General features: G+C 45.0%; 1 protein-coding gene across 1 annotated transcript in view; it reads left to right on the plus strand.

Moving 5' to 3' along the window:
* Positions 1-3,590, plus strand: part of RNASEH2B (ribonuclease H2 subunit B) — a 44,563-nt gene extending 40,973 nt beyond the window's left edge. Inside the window, exon 10 of the mRNA XM_074566378.1 lies at positions 1,623-3,590. Within this exon, the coding sequence (XP_074422479.1) occupies positions 1,623-1,655 (33 nt within the window). The 3' untranslated portion in view covers positions 1,656-3,590. The remainder of the gene's footprint in view (positions 1-1,622) is intronic.
* The last annotated feature ends 20,638 nt before the right edge of the window (positions 3,591-24,228 follow it).

A 24,228-nucleotide genomic window follows, 5' to 3' on the forward strand; every position in this document is an offset into this window, starting at 1 on the left:
CCAGAATGAGCAATTGCAGTCATGAAGTGAAGGGTTAGATTTTGAAAAATATTCAGCCTAGCCCAGCAGTTTGACAGGCAAAGACAACTCCCAGCTTCATATCAGTAGGAGAAGGGATGCACCAATGATGGCAACTTTTGAAAACCACCACTCAAAGTGCAGGATAATGTTATGGAAAAAAGAAAGAACAGGCACGTACTATCATGTCAATGGAGAAGTTTTGTGCAGTCAGCACCATCTTGGGGAGTATTTTGGTAAATAAGAGGAAAGGAATTGTGTATCTCTTAATTCCAAGAAGATGTGAGGGCAGACAAGCATGGGATGGATATTTGAGTGGAAAACCAAGAGTGGGAGAGGGTTACATTAGAAACAGGAACTATGGGGTAGGACAGATGCATGGCAGAAGCTCTTCTTCTGGATATTTACATCTGTTAGTTTTAGGGCTGTGGTTTTTAGTAGTTCAAAAGTTTTGTGAAATAAATTTTGGAAATGCGTCTTTTCATTGACTGAACAGTTCAAGAACCTTTCTTCTAAGAAAACGTCCCAGTTTCTCTGGTCAGAATTTAGGACAGGAGGAGGACAATTCTGATCAAGATGGGAGGCCTTTCTGCTGACTTCTGGTCTGGGATACTGACTTTTTTTTTTTCCTTCTCTGTACATGATTTTCACATCTGCCGCTGCACTCAAGGACTAAGTCTAGAGTTCTTCCTCTGTGCATAGATGCAGTGTGCTTTTGTGTGTCGCATCTCGACTTCATCTGTTAGCTATGCCGTAACTTACAACAATAGTAATTTTATTAGTGACTGGGCTTTTGCTTGAGCAGGAATTGGTGCATGACAAAAAAAAATAAGCCATTTCCAAAAGCCATTAGAGCTTTCACATGAAAACAAAAACTCTTTTCCCTTTAGGAAAGAATGAAATACATTTAGTAACTTTGAAACTTCCTCAACATGTAGCTGTAAGAAGTTATGAAGAGCATGTGGTGCCAAATACATAAAACAATATTTCCTACCACAACGAGGATTTAAATATAGTTACTATGCCTGGCCAGCAGTAGCAGTAGGTCATTATGAAGTGCTGCTTTGCTATTTCTTCCTTGGTTAGCTTAGTATGAAACAATATGCCAGCACCGTTGTAGAAATGTGGTCTTACTTTACTTCTTTTTGGCATTAACATGCCATCTCTACATGTTCATGTAAATATCTGACAAGTTGTGATGCATTTATAGTTGTTGTTTTGGGATTAAGCAGCTCTTACGTTTCCCCTTTTTTAGACTTCACATTGCAAACGGATTGACAGCAGTGGGCACGGAAAACTTAATATGGAAATACCAGCACTGACTTAGGGATGTGTAAGGGTTGGACTTACACATCATTTTCAGTCTTAAGTAATAAACTTAGTTCTATTTGTAGAAGTGACAATTGGTGATTTGAATATTTGCAGTGGAAAAGGCATAGTTGGCAGGATTTGCATTCAGATCTGAAATTTTTAGAAGTTTAGTGATGCTTGTTTTCAGGTGTTGACTTGCATCTGATGATGCTTTTTAGAGGGGAAACTAAATGTATGGATGCTTATTTGAATAGATTACTGTTTATGACTTGGGTTTTCTCTTTCCTTTTCAGATGCCTGCGCAAAGACGTGCAAAAAAGAAATGAAAGGAGCATAAGGAGACTTGCTAATATTATTTTAACTTGCCATAATCTCAAAGCAGCTTTTAAAGGCTTTTTTTACGCACTTTCTGAAAATAAATGCTTGAAGTTAGACATGCCCTGTTCCAAGAAAAAGCAAATCTCAGCAGATTAACATTGTTAAATATGCGGTGTGTTAAACATACACTGCTTCAAATTTTATAGCTTATACACTATTGGTCTATCGGGCCCTTCCAGGAAAGCACTTACGAGCATGCCTAATGTTAAGCACATGAGCAGTGATCTTAAAGTCAGCAGTGGTGTTCGTGTGGATAAGTGCTTTGCTGGATCAGCGCCTAAAGTCCTGTTAGGTGCTGAGCATCCTGATCCATATCCAGCAAAGCACTTAAGTCCATGCTTATCTTGAAGTGGAAGAGCCAGTCTTAACTAATATTTGTGCATTAGTGTTCACCATAAAATCTCTCTTGGCACAATGACTCACATGCTTAAAATTAAGCACCTGCCTAAGTATTTTGCAAGGTCAGACCAACAGCATCCTTGAGCAAGTCTTAAATAATTACTTGATTTTGTATGAACTTTCCTTTTTTGTACTCGTTTTTTAACAGTATATGATTTTAGTGGCCATAGTTACAAGTTTTAGAAGGTGCATAGCAAAATATGTTGTCTGCAATTTTCTCCTTTCTTCTTCAAAATCTAGCCAAATTCAGCAAGATGGCCTTTTTGGACTTGGAGTCCGATGTTCAGACTTAAAATCATCCAAAATGAAAAAAAAAAGTTAACTCTATTTTTTAATACATTTGCATTTTTGGAAATTATTTCACTGAGTGTGATTTAAATGGTTTTGCCCAACCCTGACCTTTTACCCAGAAGATGTCACCTGGCTCTGGTTGTGTGGACGGTTTGACTCTTGAAGTCCTAAAGCTTGAGGTAGGATGTGTGTTCAGAAGGGCAGATGGAGAAGTTGTATTGTGAGTTTACTTCTTTTTTTTTTTTCTAAGGGGTTGAAGCCTTAGAAACATGTATGAAATAACATGTACATTTTGTGTTGAGAACTAAACCAAACCTATTGAATCCTCCAAGTAATAAAAAAAGACCTAATTATTTATTATTTTTTTTAGTCATGTAAAAGACACTTTTTGTGGAGTGAACTTCAATGATAATGTCAACTTGAGTCTACGTAAAACACACAAAAGATGGATGCTAATGAGGTCCTGATCTGTGTCCGATGCAGTGTCATGTTTTTAACTGAAATACGTGTTTATCAAATTCCCATTAATATCTAACTCTTCGCTACAAAAGTTTTAAAAAGTTTTAATTGGCAAGATATTGAACATAATGAATGTGTACTTCTGTAATTTTTAACTATGACCCCAGTTCATAGACACCTACAGCAAATGGCTAAAATGTGTGTGAAGCTCAAATGTATTTGAAGCATTCTAGGTAAGAAGTTCAAAGATATTTTGCTTCCACTCTGGCAAATTCAAATCAAACGAGAACTCCAAGAGGAGTTTCTTAGGACAGTGCTGAAAACTAAGTTCCAAGACAAAGAGTCAATAGCTTCTTCAGCTTTCTTTTCAACTGATTTTTATCAGCTCTTGTTTCAGAATATGAAAAACCTGAACTGTTAATCATTTAGAAATCATGTATGAAAGGAAATTAATGCTTATTTTAGAAATTTGCACTGAGTTCTTTTTGTTACTTTTACGTGTATCTGGTTAAGCGATGTGCACTGTCCCTTTTCAAGGAACAAAAATTATTTTAACATAGTTTTCTAGATAGTACTGCAAAAATATTATGTGGGTCCAAGATGAAATTTCTATTTTTCTATCTTATATTAAAAAAAAATGCTTGATGTATGAATAAGATTATATATTTCAGTAAAGTGTTTTTTGTATGATTTTATTTTTGATTCATGTACAAGAAAGAAATAAATACCTTTGGAATAATTTCTTGATTATTACTTCATTAATTTCAGAGAGAAATGCAAAGAGCATGCAGTGCAATCGGACTACTAATACTGCTAGCCTCCATGAGCTCGTCGGTAATCCTTAGGCTGAGTGGAAGGAAATGATGAATCCTGAGATAGATGCGAATCTAAAAGTTCATTAAGACAGATTCAGCGAAGCAATTAGGCTCATCCTTGAAGACCTTGCTGTACAGATGTTCTAGTGAAAACCCATTTCTGGGTATGCAAAGTTGTTTGCCTAAGTACTCCGGCCAGTTTGATTTTCGTGAACGTGGTGGTGAATTTCTGAGTGATGGTGGGATGAGGAGAGTCGCGGTAAAGAGAGTGACGTGACGTTCATGTCATTTCTTACATGGCATTCTTTGCCGTCACATATGTAGTATATAGGTGCTCCATCACAGGCTTACACACAACTGACAGGCAGTTCTTGACGTTTTCTGTAGCAGGCAGTTAATCAAACTCAAGGGAAAAGCTGTTCCTCTGCTAAAGCATTATCCTGGTATCACCATGATGCTGTGCTAAGTGCTGACATGAGGCTTCAAGGCTGTTAGGAGAGTTACTGCCATTTCATTTGTAAAATCCGAAGAATAAGGGTCAATACAAAGGTGGTGGGGTTTCTGTTTGGCGGTCAAGTTGGTTTATTGGTATTAATGAGAACCAAGCAAGGAAAGCAGTAAGATTTTTACCATGTCATAAACCCATCACTCACCAGCGCTTATCTGTAGGAACAGAATTACCACTGCTAAAGACAGAACGCTAAGGCAGCTTCTATTTAAATATGAAATAGCATTTACACTGCTTAGCTCAATAAAGTCAACTCGCAAAGTAACGCAGGGACTAAAGAAAATGGCACATCGCTTTATGTCTTTCAAGAACTGCCATTGCTCAGGTGTCTAAGCTGAGCTCTCCAGTACCCTCTGTGTGCAGAAATGTTGTGTCTCTCGGGCTCTGTCACGTTGCAAACTGCCCTAATTTTTCCAGAGCTCCCTTTTAAAGTGCATTTGGTACGCTGAGATAGTTGCAAAGCAAGCCACGTTATCACAGGTAAAGCAATGCCTCAGTGCAGCTCATCAGTTTTAAAAAAAGGGAAGCTAATAGAAAAGTGACAAGCTGTGCTTTAAAATCTGGCTTCTCATTTGGGGTTCTGTTCATTCTTGTGTTCACCCTTTGTCTTTTCACTCTGAGGGCCTGATTCTTTTTCAAAAGTTCTTGTTCAAAAGATGCTACCTTGATACAGCTCCACCTCCCCTTGATTTCAGGCCAGCCAAGCAAACTGTTTCAGAACAGGCACCCACGTTCATGAAGGCACCAAAATCAAAGCTTTCTGCAGCCCTACAGATGAGCGAAGCTGGTCCTGGTTGGGAATGGAACCACCAGCTGCTTCCTCTCGAATTCCCTGTGCAGCTGGCATTGCTAGAGGTCCTTCATAAACAGTTCAAACTTGATTTAGTAGGAATGAAAGTAAAAAAAAAAAATAGCTGGTATGCTTTCTGAGCTTGTAGTCAGTCCTACATCGGAGAAACTCAGCAGAATGGTTACAAGGGTTGGTAGCTAGAGATTACTGAAGTTTCCTTGAAGCAAGTCATCAAGGAGTCATTCCACCTCATTTTAACCACATAGAATCATAGAATGTGTTGGTTTGGAAGGGACCCTTAAAGGTCATCTAGTCCAACCCCCCTGCAGTAAGCAGGGACATCTTCAACTAGATCAGGTTGCTCAGAGCCTCATCAAGCCTGGCCTTGAATGTCTCCAGGGGTGGGGCCTCCACCACCTCTCTGGGCAACCTGTGCCAGTGCCTCACCACCCTCATTGTAAAGAACTTCTTCCTAATGTCTGATCTAAACCTGCCCTGCTCTAGTTTAAAACCATTGCCCCTCGTCCTATCATTACATGCCCTTGCAAACAGCCCCTCCCCAGCTTTCTTGTAGGCCCCCTTTAGGTACTGGAAGGGCGCTGTAAGGTCTCCCCAGAGCCTTCTCTTCTCCAGGCTGAACAACCCCAACTCTCTCAGCCTGTCCTCACAGGAGAGGTGCTCCAGCCCTCGGATCATCTTCATGGCCCTCCTCTGGACCCTCTCCAACAGGTCCATGTCCTTTTTGTGCTGAGAGCTCCAGAGCTAGACGCAGTACTCCAGGTGAGGTCTCACAAGAGCAGAGCGGAGGGGGATAATCACCTCTCTGGATCTGCTGGCCACGGTTCTTTTGACGCAACCCAGGACGCGATTGGCCTTCTGGGCTGCAAGTGCCAGAAAGTTAGGTCTCTAGGCAGCTCTATACAGCTTCTCTGGCATTAACAGAGAGCATCCTGAAAAGGTAACTTTTGTACTCCAGGAAGAATCGTCCACTGGAGCTGTGGCTTTCTCTCATGCAGCCTGGACGCTGTGTGTGCCTGCACACGAGGTTTGTGGGTGGCTGTCCTCAGCGTGACTGTAGTGCCCTCAAGAATTGGAGGCAGTCCTGTGCTTGGGGAATTGAATTTAGCCTCCAGGCTAGACAGGATAGGTCGGGCTCTCAGGATCTCTTTAGCTTCCCAGTGAGTATTGTTTCTGTCTCTCTTCTCTCTCCTCATTTTATAAGTACATAAAAACTTGATTTTTAACCTGTTCTGTTGGGAGGGGAAACCTCCCCTCTCCACCTTACAGATTATATTCTGCAGTGTTACTATATTGTTTTCCTGAAACCCACCAAAACAATCATTGAAATTTTGTCCCATTTCTCCTCCCTCCCCGCCCCCCAGCCCACCCCAATTGCTGTTCTATGTTTGAGGGGGGAAAATTTGTTTGTAATAATTTTGCAGTCCGCTCTCTGGTGCCTAATGCATTCCCTTCAGCCCACAAGGAAGCACTGAGGAATTGGCCTGGACTATCTGCTTTATCTGCAGGCAATGAAGGTAGGTAAGTTGATCTGGGCCTCTCACCCGTCCCGTCCCCCCCCTTTCCAGATGTACTCTTGTGACTGATTTTAAGGAGTTTTAGCCCCTTAATTTCCAGTTATTGTTTCTCAGCTGTTAACTGCCCCCTGCCCCTTTGGCTGCGATGCTGTGACTTATTGTGCGAGGCACATGCAGCCTTTCAGGGTGAATTAAAACAGCAACCGACAGCCAGAGGGTCGTAACTGTTTAAGCTGTTAAGGCTCAACTGACAAGAGCGTATCCAAGTGGACTTCAGCTCTCTGTCCCTCAGCCTTCAATCTATAAACTGTGAATTATGTCTCCCTACCTCGTCACAGTAAACTGCGACAGTTACTAGCTCACAGGATTACAGTTTAAATAAAAATACGTTTTAAACTGAATCCGGTGAACTCGACCTGAACTTCTTTGAATTCCCATGTGCCTACCGCAAGCAGGAATACCTCTTTGGAGACCGGAGCTACACAGAGACGCTGATCTGCTCTGATTTCAGGAAAAGCAATGTGAGATTACCGCTTGGTCTGTAACACCGTGTGAGGCAGACAACCTGCTGCAGACTAACTGGGCCCTGACCCAGGTTCCCAAATCTTGATGGAGGCAAGTTCTTCTCTAGGCCCGCATCATGAGTTGTTCATTTCGGCTGGGCTCTGGGGAATAGAAGCTTTGTGGAGGATTTAATGCTGCCATTTGTTCCCACAGACAAAAGCCCCTACAGTTTTTGTGCTGCTTTAGCCTGATTTTGCCCTTAGTAAGCACAAATTGTAACTTCTGGCCTCCTTGAAGTCTGGATATACCATAAGCCTAGGAAAAAAACATGTTCATGGGGTTTTAGCAGGATAGTTGCTCCCGAGATAACTTATTGAATGACAGGTTATTTGGGCATCTTGTAAGATCTGTGAAGGCAGGGAGAGATTCCCCATGTACACTCCTCCCGGGCAGGACTGGATTTTAACCTTTGCAAGTGCTCCACAGCCAGCACAGGAACAAGCACATGCTCTGCTCCAGCTCTCAGCAGCTGGAGCAGTGGCAGAACTGGAGTGAGATAGAGATGAGGAAATAAGTTTGAATGTAGTGGGGAAATCTAGCAGAGATAGAGACATGATCATCCCACTCTGCTCAGCGTTTGTCAGGATGCACCCGGGGAACTGTGTCCATTTCTGGTCCCCACAATTCAAGAAGGAGGTGGACAGACTGGAGAGGGCCACAAAGCTGATCAAAGGGCTGGAGAACCTGCCCTTTGAGGAAAGACTGAAGGAGTTATGTCTTTTCTCCCTGGAGAAGAGAAGGCTCAGGAGGGGCCTCATCACAGTATTCCAGTAGTTAAAGGCCAGCTACAAAGAGAAATGAGGCTCTCTCTTCATGAGGAGTCACATGGAGAAGACAAGGGGCAACAGGAATAAGTTGCAATGGCAAAGGCTTAATCTCAACAAAAGAAAGAGATTTTTTTACAGTAGGAACAATCCTTCACTTGAACAACCTCTCCAGGGATGTGGAAGAGTTCTCATCACTGGAGGTTTTCAAGATGCAATTGGACAGGGTGCTAGACAATCTCATCTAGGCTCCCTTTCCTACAAAAGGTTGGACCAGGTGATCTTTCGAGGTGCCTTCCAACCTGGGCTACTCTATGATTCTATGAAATCTGTAATGAATGTGCATGCCACAGAACTGCAGCGAGTATGCTATGTCCTTTTTTTCCCAGACAGTTGGTTAGAGAGTGCAGCTTTGGCGGAGGGGAGACCTTCAGGCAGGATTGTCTGCTGTGTTTTCTATTTCCAAGGCAAGTTGTCCCTGTGTGCATACATCAGGCTTGAAGAGATTGACATTTCCCTTCCAGGGCTACCTCTTAGTGTCCAGCAGCGCGGGCCAAATGATCTCCTACAGGGGATCAGAACTTTTTTTTTTTCTTGAGCTTATGGGTGAAAAAAGTCTCAAGATGGGAAACAAAGGAGCAGAGGTAGGAAGGGCAGAGAGAAGAGAGGGAGCTTGGACAGCACTGGGGAGCAAAGAGGATCGTGGTTCAGCGCTTTTCCATCCTCTCATTTTGTCTGGGAGTTGTGCAGTAAGTGTTCTTCTTTACTTGTGCCAGTGGTATGTGAAAACCACTAGGTTGCAGGCAACTACTAAAAGGCAGTAAGTCATTAGAATGGACATGCTGCTCCATGGCGGCAAGAAGAAAATGTTACTGGATCTTTTTAAGAGAAAACCACCACAGAAATGCGTTTGCCAGTAGCACTTACAAGGATCAGAGAGATTCTGGGTCCAGAGTTTTCCAGGGCTTTTTTCAGCAGTTCTTTATAGAGGACTGTTTATTTTTACAGTATACAAAAAAGTCCTACTTGGCTTTGAAGACCACTGAGAGATGAGGTATCTGTCCCAGAGGACTTGCAGAATAACTACAAACAGTGACATGCTCAGATGTCCTCATGCTTATGTCCATGTGTTCTGCTCTATGTGTGTGTATTTTCAACCCTGCCAAAGTGTAACCACACAAATCCTACCAAGCAGAATGGGAGTTGTGTAGCTTAATTCTGTCCTGGGGTTTGGAAGCACTGAGTTTAAATGAACACTGTGTATTAACATTCTTATGTTTATAGGTTGGCAGAGCCTAAGCCGTTATGCTTACAATACCTAGTCTCCATGAGTGAAGGGAAGGACTTGAGGAGGAACTGATAGCTCCAGTGGGTCAACACCTGTTTGCACACCTGGTGTTAATGGGAATCGGGCATTTATGACCATGGGACTCTGAGAATTGAGCCCTGATAGGGAGAGATAGGATCCACCTGAAAAAGCAGAGCAAAAGCATCTTTGCCAATAGGCTGACCAACCTGCTATGCAGAGCTGATCTAGGAAGGACAAGGGAGGGAGGCAGCGATGATGACCCCGTTAAGTAAGGTAGCAGTGTACAAGGTCAAAAGCAGAGGCTGCAGCATGTTGGATGAAAGAAAGGCTTCATAAATGATAAAGCAGGGCAAAGGGACACTTGCCAGAAGTATAATTACACAGGCAGTGAAACAAGAAGGAGGAACTGGGGAGACCTTATAGCAGCCTTCCAGTACCTAAAGGGAGCCTACAGGAAAGCTGGGGAGGGACTCTTTGTCAGGGAGTGTAGCGATAGGATGAGGGGTAACAGTTTCAAACTGAAAGAGGGGAGATTTAGATTAGATCTTGGGAAGAAATTCTTTACTGTGAGGGTGGTGAGGCACTGGAACAGGTTGCCCAGAGAAGCTGTGGATGCCCCATCCCTGGAAGTGTTCAAAACCAGGCTGGATCGGGCTTTGAGCAACCTGGTCTAGTTACCTAGAGGTAACCCTGCCCATGGCAGGTGGGTTGGAACTAGATGATCTTTAAGGTCCCTTCCAACCCAAACTGTTCTATGATTCCATGATTCTATGAACTAGAGCTCTGCATGGAGCCACAACACTAGAACATCCCTGGTATAACAGACATAGTGGAACAGTTTGCCCAAGTGGAGAGTTATGATGGACTGATACAAGCTCAGGAAAGAGGCAGAGAAGATGAAAAGAGGGATTATTGTCTATGTGAAGGAGTGGTTTGGTTGTATGGAGATCCTTTACAGGACCAACAACAGCCTGGTTGAAAGCTTGTGGGAAGGGACCAGAAGAGAAGACTGTGAGTGTGACATGAGGGTGAAACTGTGTCACAACCAAGGTGAGGAAGCATATGAAGTCTTTAAATGGTTTGAGGAAGTGTCTGAGTCACAGACCCTGGTGACTCAGGGAAATTTGATCTACACAACATCTGCTGGAAGGGCAATTCAGCTGGACCCAAGCAGTCAAGAAGATTTCTGGATGGTGTCAGAGATAATTCCTTTGCTCAGGTAGCTGGACAAACCAACCAGGAGTGATGCATAGCTGGATCTGCTACTCTCTAACAAGAACTGGTTGGGGATGTGATAATGGTGGCCTTAGCTACAATGACCATGAAATAGTGAAGTTTAAGATCCTGATGGGAGCGAGAAAGGAGTGCAGCAGAATGCAGACCCTGGACTTCAAGTGAGCAGAATTCAGTTTAGTCAGGGAACTGGTAGATGGGATCTCACAGAGGCTGCTCTGGAAGGCAAAGAACCTCATGAAAGCTGACATGTCTGTAAGGACAGCATCCTCCAAGCACAGGAACAGGTCACCCCAAAATTCATGAAAAAGTAGACCAGGAGATCAGCTTGGTAAAGCAGAGGACTCATGGTAGAGCTCCAGTACAAAAAGGCAGCATACAGGAGGTGGAAGCACAGCCAGATGACAGAGGAGGAATTTAGAGTTATTTCCCAGGCATGAGGGAATGGTGTCAGAAAGCCTGAAGCACAACTGGAATTGAGGTTTGCAAGGGACATGAAGGACAACATGAAGAGCTTCTATGTTAGTAGTAATAGGCTGAACAAGAAATACATGGGCCTGTTGCTGAATAGGGCGGGTGATATATTGACCGTGGACGCCTACGGGGCTGAGGTGCTCAATGCCTTCTTTTGCTTCAGTTTTCACCAAAGAAGGTGTCCCAGACATCTGTGCATGTTGAAAGGGTTCAAAGAGAACAACTAGCAGTGCAGGACTGAGTCAGGGACTACTTGAGTGAATCCACCTGTACAAGTCCATGGGATGGACAGGCTACATCCAAGGTTGATGAGAGTTCAGGCCAACACCCTTGCTAGGTTGCTCTATCATTTCTGAAAGTTTGTTGAGACTGAGGGAGGTCTCTGATGACTGGAGAAAGGTGAACGTTGCACCCATCTGCAAAAAAAAGCCAAAAGAGTAATCTAGGGAACAAAAGTACAGCTGGCCTCACTGCAATGCCTGAGAAAAGCATGGAACAAGTCTTTTTGGAGCACATTTCCAGGCAGATGAAGGAGAAGAACAGCACAGGTTTAAGACAAGGTAAATCACATCTGACCTACTTGATGGGTTTCTATGATAAAGTGTCTGGATTTGTGGTTGAGGCAAGAGCGGTGGATGTCATTTGCACTGATTTTTAGGAAGGCTTTTGACACACTTTCCCATAATATTCTTGTAGCCAGGTTGGGACATTACGGTCTTGATGGGCGGGCAACCAGATGGGTAAAAGCCTGGTTGGATAGCCGGGTTTGAAGGGTCATGCTCTCCAGCAGGGGCTGACCTGCTGGAGAGCAGCTCAGCTGAAAGAGACCTGGGAGTCCTGGTGGACAACAGGATGACCATGAGCCAGCAATGTGCCCTTGTGGCCAAGAAGGCCAATGGCATCCTGGGGTGCATCAAGAAGAGTGTGGCCAGCAGGTCGAGGGAGGTCATCCTCCCCCTCTACTCTGCCTTGGTGAGGCCGCACCTGGAGTACTGTGTCCAGTTCTGGGCTCCCCGGTTCAAGAAGGACAGGGAACTGCTGGAGAGGGTGCAGCAGAGAGCTACCAAGATGATTAGGGGACTGGAACACCTCTCTTATGAAGAAAGGCTGAGAGATTTGGGTCTCTTCAGTCTGGAAAAAAGACAACTGAGGGGGGACCTTATCAACACTTATAAATACTTAAAGGGTGGGTGTCAGGAGGATGGGGCCAGGCTCTTTTCAGTGGTGCCCGGGGACAGGACAAGAGGTAATGGGCACAAACTTGAGCATAGGAAGTTCCACCTAAACATGAGGAGGAACTGCTTTACCCTGAGGGTGGCAGAGCACTGGAAGAGGCTGCCCAGAGAGGTGGTGGAGTCTCCGTCTCTGGAGACATTCAAAACCTGCCTGGATGCGTTCCTGTGCAACCTCCTGTAGGTGACCCTGCTCTGGCAGGGGGGTTGGACTAGATGATCTCCAGAGGTCCCTTCCAACCCTATGATTCTATGATTACTGATCAGACCCTTCCTGGATGCATATGTGGGGTATTGCAGGTCTGTCCTGGAATCTGTCCTTTTTGACAGCTTTATCAGCAACCTGGATGAGGTGAGGAGTGTGTTCTCATCAAGTTTGCAGATGACACCAAGTTAGCGGGATCAGTCAATATACTGAGGGGTAGGGCTGCCATCCACAGGGACTGTGTCCCTGTCCATGGCAGGGGAGTTGGAACTAGATGATCTTTAAGGTCCCTTCCAACCTAAACTATTCTATGATTCTATGACTGTGACAGGCTGGAGGAATGGGACGACTGGAACCTTATGAAATTCAACAAGGACAAATGCCAAGTCCTACACCGGGAAAGGAAAGAGCCCTGCAGTGACACAAGCCAGAGGTTGACTGGCCAGGGAGAAGCTCTGCAGAAAGGACCTGCAGGCCTGGGGACAGTGAGCTGCACAGCAGCCAGCAGCATGACCTGGCGGCAATGATGGGCACCAGCCTCCTGGGCTGCATTGACAGGAGCAGAGCCAGTATGTCTAGGAAAGTGGTCATCTCACTCTGATCAGCACACATGATGTCACATCTCAATACTGCATCTGTTTTTGGGCTCCTGGTACAAGAAAGACATTGATAAACTGGAGGGAGCACAGGGAAAGCCACTGAGATGGTTGGCGTATGGAGCATGTTTCCTTGTGGGAAAGAGTGGGAGAGATAAGCTTTTTCAGTATGGAGAAAAGACGTCCTTGAGGGGACCCATCAGCAGCCTATAGGAAGGCCACAGAGAAGATGGACCCAAGCTCTCCACAGCAGTACAATAGAAGAGAAAACATATCAAAGTGGAAACAAGAGACGTTCTGACTGCAAATAAGGAAAAGCTTTTTCCCCATGAGAACAGTCCAGCAGTGTAACAGTAAAGAAGTTGTAATGTCTCCACTACTGAAAGTTTCAAGATCTGACTGAATAAAGCCCTGAACAGCCTGGCCTGATCTCATATCTGACCCTGCTTTAAGCAGGAGGTTGTATAGTGACCTCCTGAGGTCCCTTCCAACCCAAATTATTCTACTGTCCTATGACAACAGAGGACCTAGATGAACTCCCATATAAAGCAGACCACCATTCTCAGGTGAATAAGAAACACTCAACCCTGATTTGCTCATCCAGACCTTGGCAAGGTGTTTGTGCTTAAGTATCGTCCTGATTGAAAGCATGTACTTTATTTTTATCCAAAGTACGTTGGGCTTCACCTTTTAGCCACTGTATTTCTTCCTCCATTGTGGTGTGGAGAACATAACCATCCTCTGTACCATGAGTTGTCACCCTTCAGCTTATTTGGTGGAAGCTGAATATATTGGAGTCTTTGATCATAAGACTTACTTTCCCGTTCTCTTGGTTCAAGTCTGAATTTTTCAAAACCTGGATTCTACTTGGGATTTTGCAATTTGCTATCCAAGGATCACATTCTCCCTTTTGACCAGAATGTTGCACATGGTGTGGGTGGTCCATCAGAAGAACACTGGAACCACAGCATGCTTTTTTCTCAGAGTCATTGCTTCCTGGGATGGGCTGTTCTCTTTGCCCCAAGGCATGACAGCGCTGCCATGCATATGGCTTGCTTGTGGCCCACTGTCCTGACAGTGTCACTAACTTTTCTCCTTTAGCACCCTACCAGCTGCACATATTCCTAGGAAAGATTTTGCACGTTTTGCCAAGTTGTAAAATATGTGTTTGCAGAGGGCCAAAAAAAGTCATCTCCCTCCTTCCCAGCCTTGCTTGTAAGAAGCCCAGCTGATGCTGATACTGATGTCCCTTCTGAACTTCCAGGGACCTCCGTCATTTGCACTTATTTGTTCATTTTACCCACCTGATCTGTGGGGCATTGGGTTTTCTCTCTTGTTGAAGAAGCCATGTGGTGCTAATCTCCTAGTGTTACAGCAGCACTTGTTTGTCCAGTGATCTTTAATCTCCTCAAGGAGCACTTTCTGGTTTCATGTGGTTTATCTTCTGCAAGGGGCTGAGAATGAAATAAATGAGACAGGAGGAAGGGTCACGAGGGACGTGTCTTAATGAACAAGTGATGTCCTCTCTGGGGGACCAGAAAAAGAATTAAAACCAGAGCCTGCAACTAGGGTTGGCGAGTAGGTAGGAACAGCAAGCAGGGAGTTGTAAAAAACAGGAACAGAAGGGTTCATGTCCTGAAGCCAATGACATCAACACTGGTTCCCAGCCTGAGATCTATGGGTAGCAGTAGGCACAGTTTCACAGCGAGGCTCCTTGGGGATGGGGTGGGGGCACCCTCACGGTCAGCAGATGTGTCCAGGTGCCAACAAGTCCTTCTGCTCTGCATCTCTAGGAGCAGCAGACCCTGGACACCTGCACCCAGCTGGACCCAAACCGACAGCTGTGAAGGTGACCTGACTGACCAGAGGAGGAGCTTAAAAGCGCAGACTGGAATCTGAGTGGTCTGGGTTCAGTTCTTGGCTTGCTTAAAAACTCCACTGAGACCTGGGGTGAGATATATACCTTTTTTTGCCTCATGGAGGGGAGGAAGGATATAAATCTCTGCTTTTTCCCCCCTGTCAGTGGTTTTGTGATGCCTTGTATTTTTACCGTGAGCTCCTTGAGGCAAGGCCCATTTTCTCATCCACGTTCATGCAGCGCTTGGCTTGCAGGAGTCCTGATCTTTGGTTGTTCCTCTGTAATCTCAATCGTAAGAGTTTTGCCTTAGTGAAGACTACAGGATTTGCCCATCTAAAATATCCATTAAACAAATAAATTCTCCCTGAACGGTGCTAAGTGCTTTTTGATCCTGTCTAGAAATCCATTTCACTGGGTGCTTAGTTTTCGGTGTACACCGCTGTACCTCTTTACAGCCCTTGCTGTAAAACATGTGTGTTTACTGGTGAATATTTGACTGAAACATTTTTAAAAGACTTCATTTTTTTAAGATATTCTCTTCCTTGGGCCCCAGATTCCTGTTGTTTTCAACTGGGCACAAGTACAGCCCTTCGCCTGCGCTCGCTGGCTGCCGGCTTTGGACTGCTGTGGGTCTATTACACCCGGGGGAGTAAGTATGAAGCTAATGACCAAGGGCAGAGGAGAGTTACACAAAAGGCTGCTGAATAAAGCCTGTAACAAACCGAAAATAACCGGGGGGAAGGCGAGGCGGAGGGAAGGCGGGTTGTGCTGCACGAGGCTCTAGACGGGCGCTGTGTGCTGCATTACAACGATGGAGCCACGGGGACCAAGCAGAAGGTCCCTGTCCCTATTTCATGTGTGGAGCCAACCTGCGGCACACGGTTCTCGCCGGGCGAAGGATCCCCCAGCCTGGTGTCCCCAAGGACACTGCCCGGCCAGCTCGGCTGGAGGGCTGATGTTTAACAAACTGGGAAGCAGCATGGCTCTTCGTTCCTATAGCACTTGTCCTGGTGGCTACTGACACCAATTCCTAAATAAACAGCGCAAATAGTAAACAGACAGTAGCATCCCGGTTGAATCAGGCTGGAGGTGAAGATAGGGTGGAAAGCATTTATTTGTGTTTTAAAAGACTACTCAAAACCTCATTTTCAAGGATGAGTTAAGTAGCCTCATTGTCATGTCGTTATTGCATTTTGAAGTTAAACAGCTCCGTGATCTATGAACTCAAATCACACAGTTAATTACCCCGCATTCCCCCTCCTTGCTCCCCTCCCCCGCCCTGCTTCGCTCTTGAAATACATTATATTTCTTTGACAGTCCGCCGAGAACAATGTCTGCTTTTGTGACAGCGACATTGCCAGTGGTGTAAAAATCTATGCGTCTGTCAGGTTTCCCCATGTGAAACATAATTGCTTAATTTCCATTTGAAAGTACATCCCTGACATTAGAACAACGTAGACACACCAAGGATAACAATGATTTCCTGACACCTACAATGGGGCATAATGCGGTAATAAATATGTGTGCAAAATGAATGCTCCGCACACAGAGGGAGCAGGTCTGAATTTACAGCTGCAGATGAAGTGTTCCTCAGGAAAAAAAAAAAAAAGAAAAAAAAAAAAAAGAAAGAAACCAACAGATTAGCATCAGTGTGAGTCTATGTCAACCAGATGGCTTGCTATGGAAAAAGAGCTTCCCTGCTTTATTCCAGTAACCCTGGCTAGCAGGCTGAATGTCTGAGATGAGAAGAGAAAAATGATCTCATTCAGTTGGGGTTGGGTTTTTTTTTTCCTTCTTGCATACATACAGCTTAAGCTGGAGCAGAGTAAAAGCTCTGAAAAGAACACAGAAATTGTCCCCTAACGGTGGCATGTGATGGACCAGGAGGGCTCATGGACGTGGGTTCAAGCATGCAGAAAGCATAGCGGCGAGCACTGCCAGCTGGGAGGAGGGGAGCCCTCGGGGACTGCCGCTGATTCTAGCCAGGCATCTACGCTGCACCTTGAAATGATGGTGTGCTTTTTCCTCTGACTTCTCCCTCCCTTGTATGGCCCCTAAAATGTCTGGAGCAGAGGCCACGTCCTCAGGCCCTAGTTTCCTAGCATCCTTAGATGCTAATGTGATGCCAGTCATGGCCAGGCATCTTGGTCCCAACCTGCCCATGGACTTGGCAACAGAGCACACAGGCAGTTTATGTGAAGGCAACTACACTGGGCTACTGTCTGGTCCAGATCGCCTCACCTTATTTTAGACATTTAACTGAACGCTTTGTTAGGAGGAGTTTCCTCCAGAGTCACTAGAGACAGAAACGTGTCTTCGCTTAAGTGCCCGCAAAGGGTCTGGTGGTGCCTCTCTCTATAGATTATGGGGAAAAATCCTACGTAATAAGACTCTCAACTCTGAAGTTAAATGGGATGAGTCCAGGCTCATATGCCTGCCTTCAGGACAATGACTGCTCTCCTTTGCTGGAGCAGGTCAGGAAATCTTCACCAGCAGACTATCTGACTTGCACATCCTTTCTCCCTGGAGACACTGCAGTTTGACAGCTACGTATGGGACGTGTAACTGGCAGTTTGAAGAAGGCCAAGTGTACTTATCTTTACAGACTTTTGAGACCCAATACTAGATTTATAGCAATGGCTTGCTGCTAAAGTATCATTTCAAGAAAACTCTTGTACGATGGTCAGGCATCTTCTTTGGACAAGTTGCTTCATCCAGCAGGCAATTTGGCTTGGAGTTTCTGGATTCCACTGAGAATTAAGTGCATTTTAGTGACACTGTGATGAGAGTCATCTTACAGAGAAGTTGTAAAAGTAATCGGGGTGATTTGACCTCTTTTATCTGCAACAAATGATGAGATGTGACTGTGCACCAAGAAACAGGAGATGAGAGTCCTCTTTCTCATAGGAGAAGGTGTGACACCGTTTGTCACAACCTGCTTCGAGGCCAGGGCACGATTCACAGGGCAAGAGCTGAACAGTTATTTTTTGTTTTTCTTTGTTTAAATTCTGTACCCACTGTAAATTTCTCACAGTAAGAAGGGAGGAGGATGTTTAACTTTGATTGGGTCTATGGTAGAATTAATGTGCATGGAATATCCAGTCCTTGGTTCTTTGCTTGTCTTTGGCAGTGAATGAATGTCTGTCATTGCGAATGTCTACAAAATTACTATTTTAATGACCTGTTTGCTTCAATTAAGGCCTGGCTATTATCTTTCCAAGAGGCAGAGGGTTGGGGAGGGGGTGACGGAGCAGGAGAAAAAAGCTGATCACTAGGACGTGTGAGTAGAACATTTAAGGGGCCAGCTGAAACCGAGAGTGGATTTGGAAAGGCTGTGTGATGAATCCGTGACATTGCAATATTTCAATCATCACATTTCAGATTCTGGTTCATGCATCATTTGCTATGAAAGTTTTGAGATTTTAATCAGTGTTTCAAGAGTAAATTGATACAGCCTAATCATTTAGAATCTCTGGCACAAGACCAAAGTGTATTATGTTAAGTGTATGTTATGTATTATAAAAGCTGCTTGCTGAAAATTAATTGAGTATTCCCGTGCTAGATAATGTTTCTCCATTCCCCAGAGCCCATCCCTTTGCGTGCGAGTGTTTTCCCAAGTGCAATGCAGATGCCAGAGAAAAGGTGAATATATAACATATGTAAAAGACTGGCTCGGTTAGACACAGCACAGTTTCAAGCCTGCTAACCTCCCTGGCTAGATTGTGGGGCTGTTTATTTGTCTGCACGATGTGTAGGAGGAAAACTGCCGGGTACAAAATGACAAAAAAAAAAAAAAAAGTATTTTCCATAGAAGCAAAATATAAGAAAGCCTGTGCCGTGACTCTAATTCATGTAAAAAATTGGAAATGTGTTTGCATTTCTCCTGATGACTTATGTGGACTTGGCAGAACGAGCAACCCAAGTAAATGACACGGTTAGCAGCCAGTGAGTCTAGGTAACGAATGCGCCATCATGCTGTGTATTCAAAGGCTCGGTAAATTCCCATGTTATGCTTGTCCTTCATTTTGTACCTGTGGCAATGCTGATAAAAGGAATGCGTTCAGAGACGAGGGGTTGGACACACCTTTAATTTGCCAAAAGCCAACATTGGGTGGCCACTAGCATTATTTATGCTCAGTGCTGACATTTCTGATACAAACGATTTCCATCTGGAGGGGCTGGTTTCTCAGGGGGACTTGGGCCCCTTTTGCAAAGAGAGATTGTTTTTGGAGCTTCCTCTAACTACCTAGTACACAGGCAATCTGTTCAAATACTTTTGACCTGAGTTCAAACATGCCTGCTGCCTGATTCGCGGCTCTCTGCAGGGGGTCCCCAACTAAATCACCCCACCATCAGGATGCTCTCCCCAGCATCCTGATTAAAGCTGTCCTGACTAATTTGTGCGTTTCAGTCACTCTCAATGTCAGGCGCAGGAAGATGGGTGCTCACGACCTGCAGCTGGAGCTTGTTTCCTTCAACTCCAGCTTCAAGTCCTCCCCATCACACATTTACTTCCTCTTGCCCGCACAGTTAGCACTTTTAGAAATTGGTACAACACCAACACCCAGAGCACGTCTCCATCCTCTCACCCTCTCATAAGATGCAACTCCATTAGTCTGAACTGGGTTTGAAGCCCATTTGTACAGATCCAAAGCAAGAGCCCCCACTGACTATTGCTTGAGACCCTCAGCCACAAAGCAAGAAGAGGAGAAAGGCAGCATTTCTTTCAATGGGTTTGGCTGGAACACCTAGCCTCTCCATCTGACTGTCTGTCTTTGCCTCTTGGCTCTTTTTAAAGCCCCAAGGCAATGGAAGGAAAGCATTTGTTTGGGGTCACTTAAATACTTCAGTCAGCCAGAATTAATTGTTTCATTCTGCTGAATATTGGGAAATTTTTTCTTTCTGTTTCAGTTCAATGCATAGTCTCCTCCCCAAATGGAAAATCAATAATTCTCAGAGGCCTTAATCAAAGCACACTCATTACCAGGCCTTTTAAGATCGGACATGGTCCATAAGATGGAGGAGGGAGATAGCTGGAAGGAGGTCGTTCTGGTCTCCTGAGGAGAGAACGTCCCAAGGCACACAGGCGACTCCTTTCTGCCCAGAAAGTTTGTAGCCCTCACCTCCATGCAGGGCCTGGCTTGATTAAGACCATCACAGAAAGGTCAAGAGTACATTTGCTGGGTGCACACATACAGTATCTCATTTACTGAGCAGGGAAATCCCACATCTGGCTTCCCCCCCGGGGCTTTGTCATTCTGCAGTCATACATCTGCAGTTCCACTCTATAGTACTCGCTGACCTCTCTTTCAAAGGACAATTAGCTGGCCTCATCTGTCAGCAGCTCACTCATCACCCGATGGCCACAAAACAGCGGAGAGGTGTCCTGTTGGTGGGTCCAACAGAGAGTTGGAGGACTCTCAAAGGAGTCCTCCTGCATTCTAAGGCTTCAGCCTTTGCCCTGTCGCCTGACCATCTGATGTGCTGTCTTTGATCACTGGAGAAGGTGCTTGGATGTCCTATGGGAGAGGTTTCATGATCACGATCCCAGGTGATTTAACATTGCAAGGAAATGCGGCTTAGCTGCCCACTCTTATAATTAGCAGAAATAATACAAGCATTTAATCACTAATTCTCTGTTCATAGTGGCACCAGTAACATAGTGGCACATAGTGGCAGTGAGCAGGAAATAGAAATGGGGTAGCCAAGAAGGTAAAATACCCCTAAGCTTCAAAATCAATGTCCCTCTTCAACCCTGGGGTTGAAAGTTCTTCCCTTTAGGAAGAAGTGAATGATTTGGTGAATACGAAATCCTCATCTTCTCCCCTTGTGTCGTTTGGACACAGACAACATTCCTCCAAGGATAGGAGGCCAGGCTCTTTTTTCATAGATCATGGAATAGCTTGAAGAACTTCCTTGGAATATCCTTCAAAGGTACTATAGTCTCAACACCAGATGCCAGAAGACACAAATGCTTCCGCTTCATTTAACACACATGTGAAATGGCACAGCCAGGCATAAAACCTAACAAAGAGCTAGAAGCTCTGGGCTACTAGAGCTGAACGTCTCTCTAAAGCTCAGAGTCCATTGCTTCCTTCCTGTCGCTGGCTGCTTATTCACCATATGGCTGTGGCCATCCGACCACACCTGGTCCCATTTGCTGTTCCTTTCCAGAGGAAGCCTGTGAGATGTGATAACACTGAGTAGCCCTGAAGAATCCAAACAAATGAACAAACTGCTTGTGCTGGGCCAGCTGGGGCATCTCAGAAAGCCTCCTTCCAAACCCCTTCCTCCCCTGGCCCATTGAGCTGGTCCATGACGTGGGAATTGCTGTGACCCACTATAATGCTATTGACAGGTCTCTTATTTCTCCAGCCCCATAAGAGCTCATAAGCCCCCCTGCTGTTGCCCTTTTCCTCTCTTAGCTCATCTCTGCATCTCCCAGAAGCATAAAGGGATGAGATGGCATCAGGAATTTCCCTCTGTCCCCTATTCTCTGTATCCTTCACCTGGGCCAGGAAAAGGTCTTGCTGCTGAATGTCCAGCCTAGCGTAGGCCATGACATCTATGAGGGTACATCTATGTGACCTGTTGTGGGCTGGGGCCACCTGGCTCAGCACACCATTGCTGGGGCACACAACTCTGGAAGTTGTGTGAATGCAGTTAACGCAGCCAGCTAAAACAGGCCATAATAATAACCACAGCTCAGCACTGCCTTCACTTGGTTTCCAGTCAGGGAGAGTAGAAGTCCACTCATGGAGAAAGGACAACATGAGTTAATGTTTGCCAGCTCTGGGGGAGCCACGAACACTTTTGTGCTCTTATGTCTCCCGGGGACAGGCCCGGGAGTGCTTGTGGGACCTTTTCTATGGATGACCTAACAGAAAAGAAGGGATTGTGGAGGATGAGAGCCCCAGCTTTCTCTTGCTCACATCCTGACCTTTGCCAAGTCGTTTTGTCTTTCTGTGTCTGCTTCCCCTTGAGCAATATCAAATGATGCTTACACGGCTCGATGAGGCATCTGGTGCTCCTATAGTGAAGGGGCTAAATTGTGTCAAGGAGTAACCACAACTGTCATCTGTTTATGGGGTCTAACTTTGGGAAATGCCTGCAGCAGAAAAGGAAGAAATCACAGGCAAAATATTCAGGTGGTTCTATGCAGACATCAAGGAGGGACAGAGCCCATCACCATGAGAATCAAGCAGGTGTGAAGGCCAGAAATCACAGTTTTACTCAATTCTGTAAATTTATGATTTCCAAAATTTTTCTTCCCTGTTTGCAGACCCTTGAAAGCTTTTCTAAGGGAAGGACACCTTGCTGTTTAGTGAGTTTAAGTCCACTAACAAGAGGCATTCCTGGTCTCCATAGGTCACAGAGACCCCATGTTGAAAATATCTCCTATAGCTGTAAGTAATAACTCTTAGGTACTGGCTGTTCCAGACCTTAGAGGACAACACAATCTCGGTTTCTTAGCCAAAGTATTACATGGGCCTCCTACTACCGGATCTCTGGCTCCCAGTGCTTAACTTTGTGCTGCGCTTCACTTGTGAATGAAATCAAGCATGGGGAGCCAAAGTCCTTGGTCAATGTTCCCTCTGAATCTTCTGTATAGCACAGAGGATTTGAATTATGGCTCCAGATCCGGCTTGTAGATACCTGCCCTCATCCTGTGTATTTTTTATTAAAATAGTCTCTCAGCGAATGTCATATTAGCAAACCAAAGTTTGGGGGCTCTTTCCTGTTTTAAAGGGCAGTCCCTGTGTCATGACATTATATCTCATCATCATCTTTATATTAGCAGCCAAAGAGAAAGGCTCTAGACTGTATTTGATTTTTTAAAAGTAAGTAATAAAACTTCATCTTTTTTTCATTTTGGGACTCGATAGCAAAAGCACCAAACACTTCTGTTTACCTTTTTTATTACACAATATTGGCATTCTCAAAGTCTGGACTGAAAACTCATCATCTTTTTTCATTAAAGTGCTCAATATCAGACTTTCTGCAATTTATTGTTCCTTATTTTCCATGTATTACGACAAAACACTAAGCCTAGGATGTCCGTTGCCATTGCTAAAGCGCTGCATCCTTGTCTGATTGGAAAGCCACTCTTCACTGTTCCCTTTTGTACACTCTCCATTAAGCCAACTGGCTTCAGCTGCTGGCAGATAACAAGTGAGAACAAAAAGAGGTGTTAAAAAAAAGTGCCAGGAAAATCTCCAAGCAGTCCTCAGTGTGAACAGATCTAGCTTGTTAGCCACCCCAGGAGAAACCTCTGGCGAAGTTGAGAAGCCCCTTTCTTAGATGCCTGTGCTGTCCCGTGAGATTCGCTTGTTCTCCTGGGCAGGGCTGGTGCGTTTCATCCATCTCTGTCTGACAGAGCTGCTGCTTTTCTTCTGACTCCTTTTGTCATCTGCCATACCTCAAGTTCTACAGGTCATGTAGAAAAAGCAGCAAAACCAAAAACCTCACAACAAAAGTGTGGCTAGAAGCTTGCTTATGGGAGACGGAGGAAGGCAGGCGGGGTGGAGCATAACAGGGCACAGCAAACGCACATGATATGGCTTGAAGAAACATGTCAAACCAAAGGAGTGGAGCGCAAAGCCGTGGGAACAATCCTCTTCTGCTTTGCGACTGTTACCCAACAGACCAGAGGTGAGGATGATGGGCTGAGGGCGCGACATTGTAGAAGCACAGGGTGTCTGCACTCTTATATCCACTTTTCCTCCTTGGAGCTGTACTGAATCATCTACCTTCATTTCCCCATGAAGCCAATAGCAATTTTACGATGTCCCTAGGAGATTCCAAACTCCCCCAAAACACTCTGGAAAACTGACTGATGAAGGTGATTTGTGATTTTGAAGTGAGGCTGCTGCAGGGCAAATGGCTCTTGGAGAGGCAGGTGATTTGGCATCAGCAGGACTGGTTGCCAAAACAGCTTGGGAGGTGATGGCTTGTTCTACACAAAGTAAATGACCCTCAAAGTAACTCATCATCAATCCATAAAAGTGTGAACTCTGCTGTGACCAGACCAGATTAGTACATGGCAACAGTGTTCGGAGTGAATAAGGCCAAACCAGGTTATAAAACTGCTTCAACTTGTCTTAAAGGGACCCACTTAGTGTGGAATTTGAAATTTGGATTTTAGCGTGGTTTGCTGTGGTGGGAACCTAGTGGTGATGCCCTTTACCTATGGTTGGGTTTAGCACTAACACAAATCCCTGCTGCCAAATCCTATTGCTGCTGTGCAGGTCCACCAGGCTGGAGCATAACTTTCCACTGGCACTGGCCATCACGAGCCTTTGCCCTAAGAACAACCAGGGACCAGGTGTAAACCCAGGTCAGCAAACAAAGCCACAGCTTCCACCAGCAACAAGCAGAGGTATGTCATTAGGGAAGGTGGGGACTCCAGTGGCAAAGCCAAAGGAATAGATTTTAAAGGGTCCTTGTTGCCTTGCTCCCAGGGCAATCAGAAAGAGTGAAGCACAAATG

This window comes from Larus michahellis, chromosome 1 (assembly GCF_964199755.1).
Source record: "Larus michahellis chromosome 1, bLarMic1.1, whole genome shotgun sequence".
Lineage (NCBI taxonomy): Eukaryota > Metazoa > Chordata > Aves > Charadriiformes > Laridae > Larus > Larus michahellis.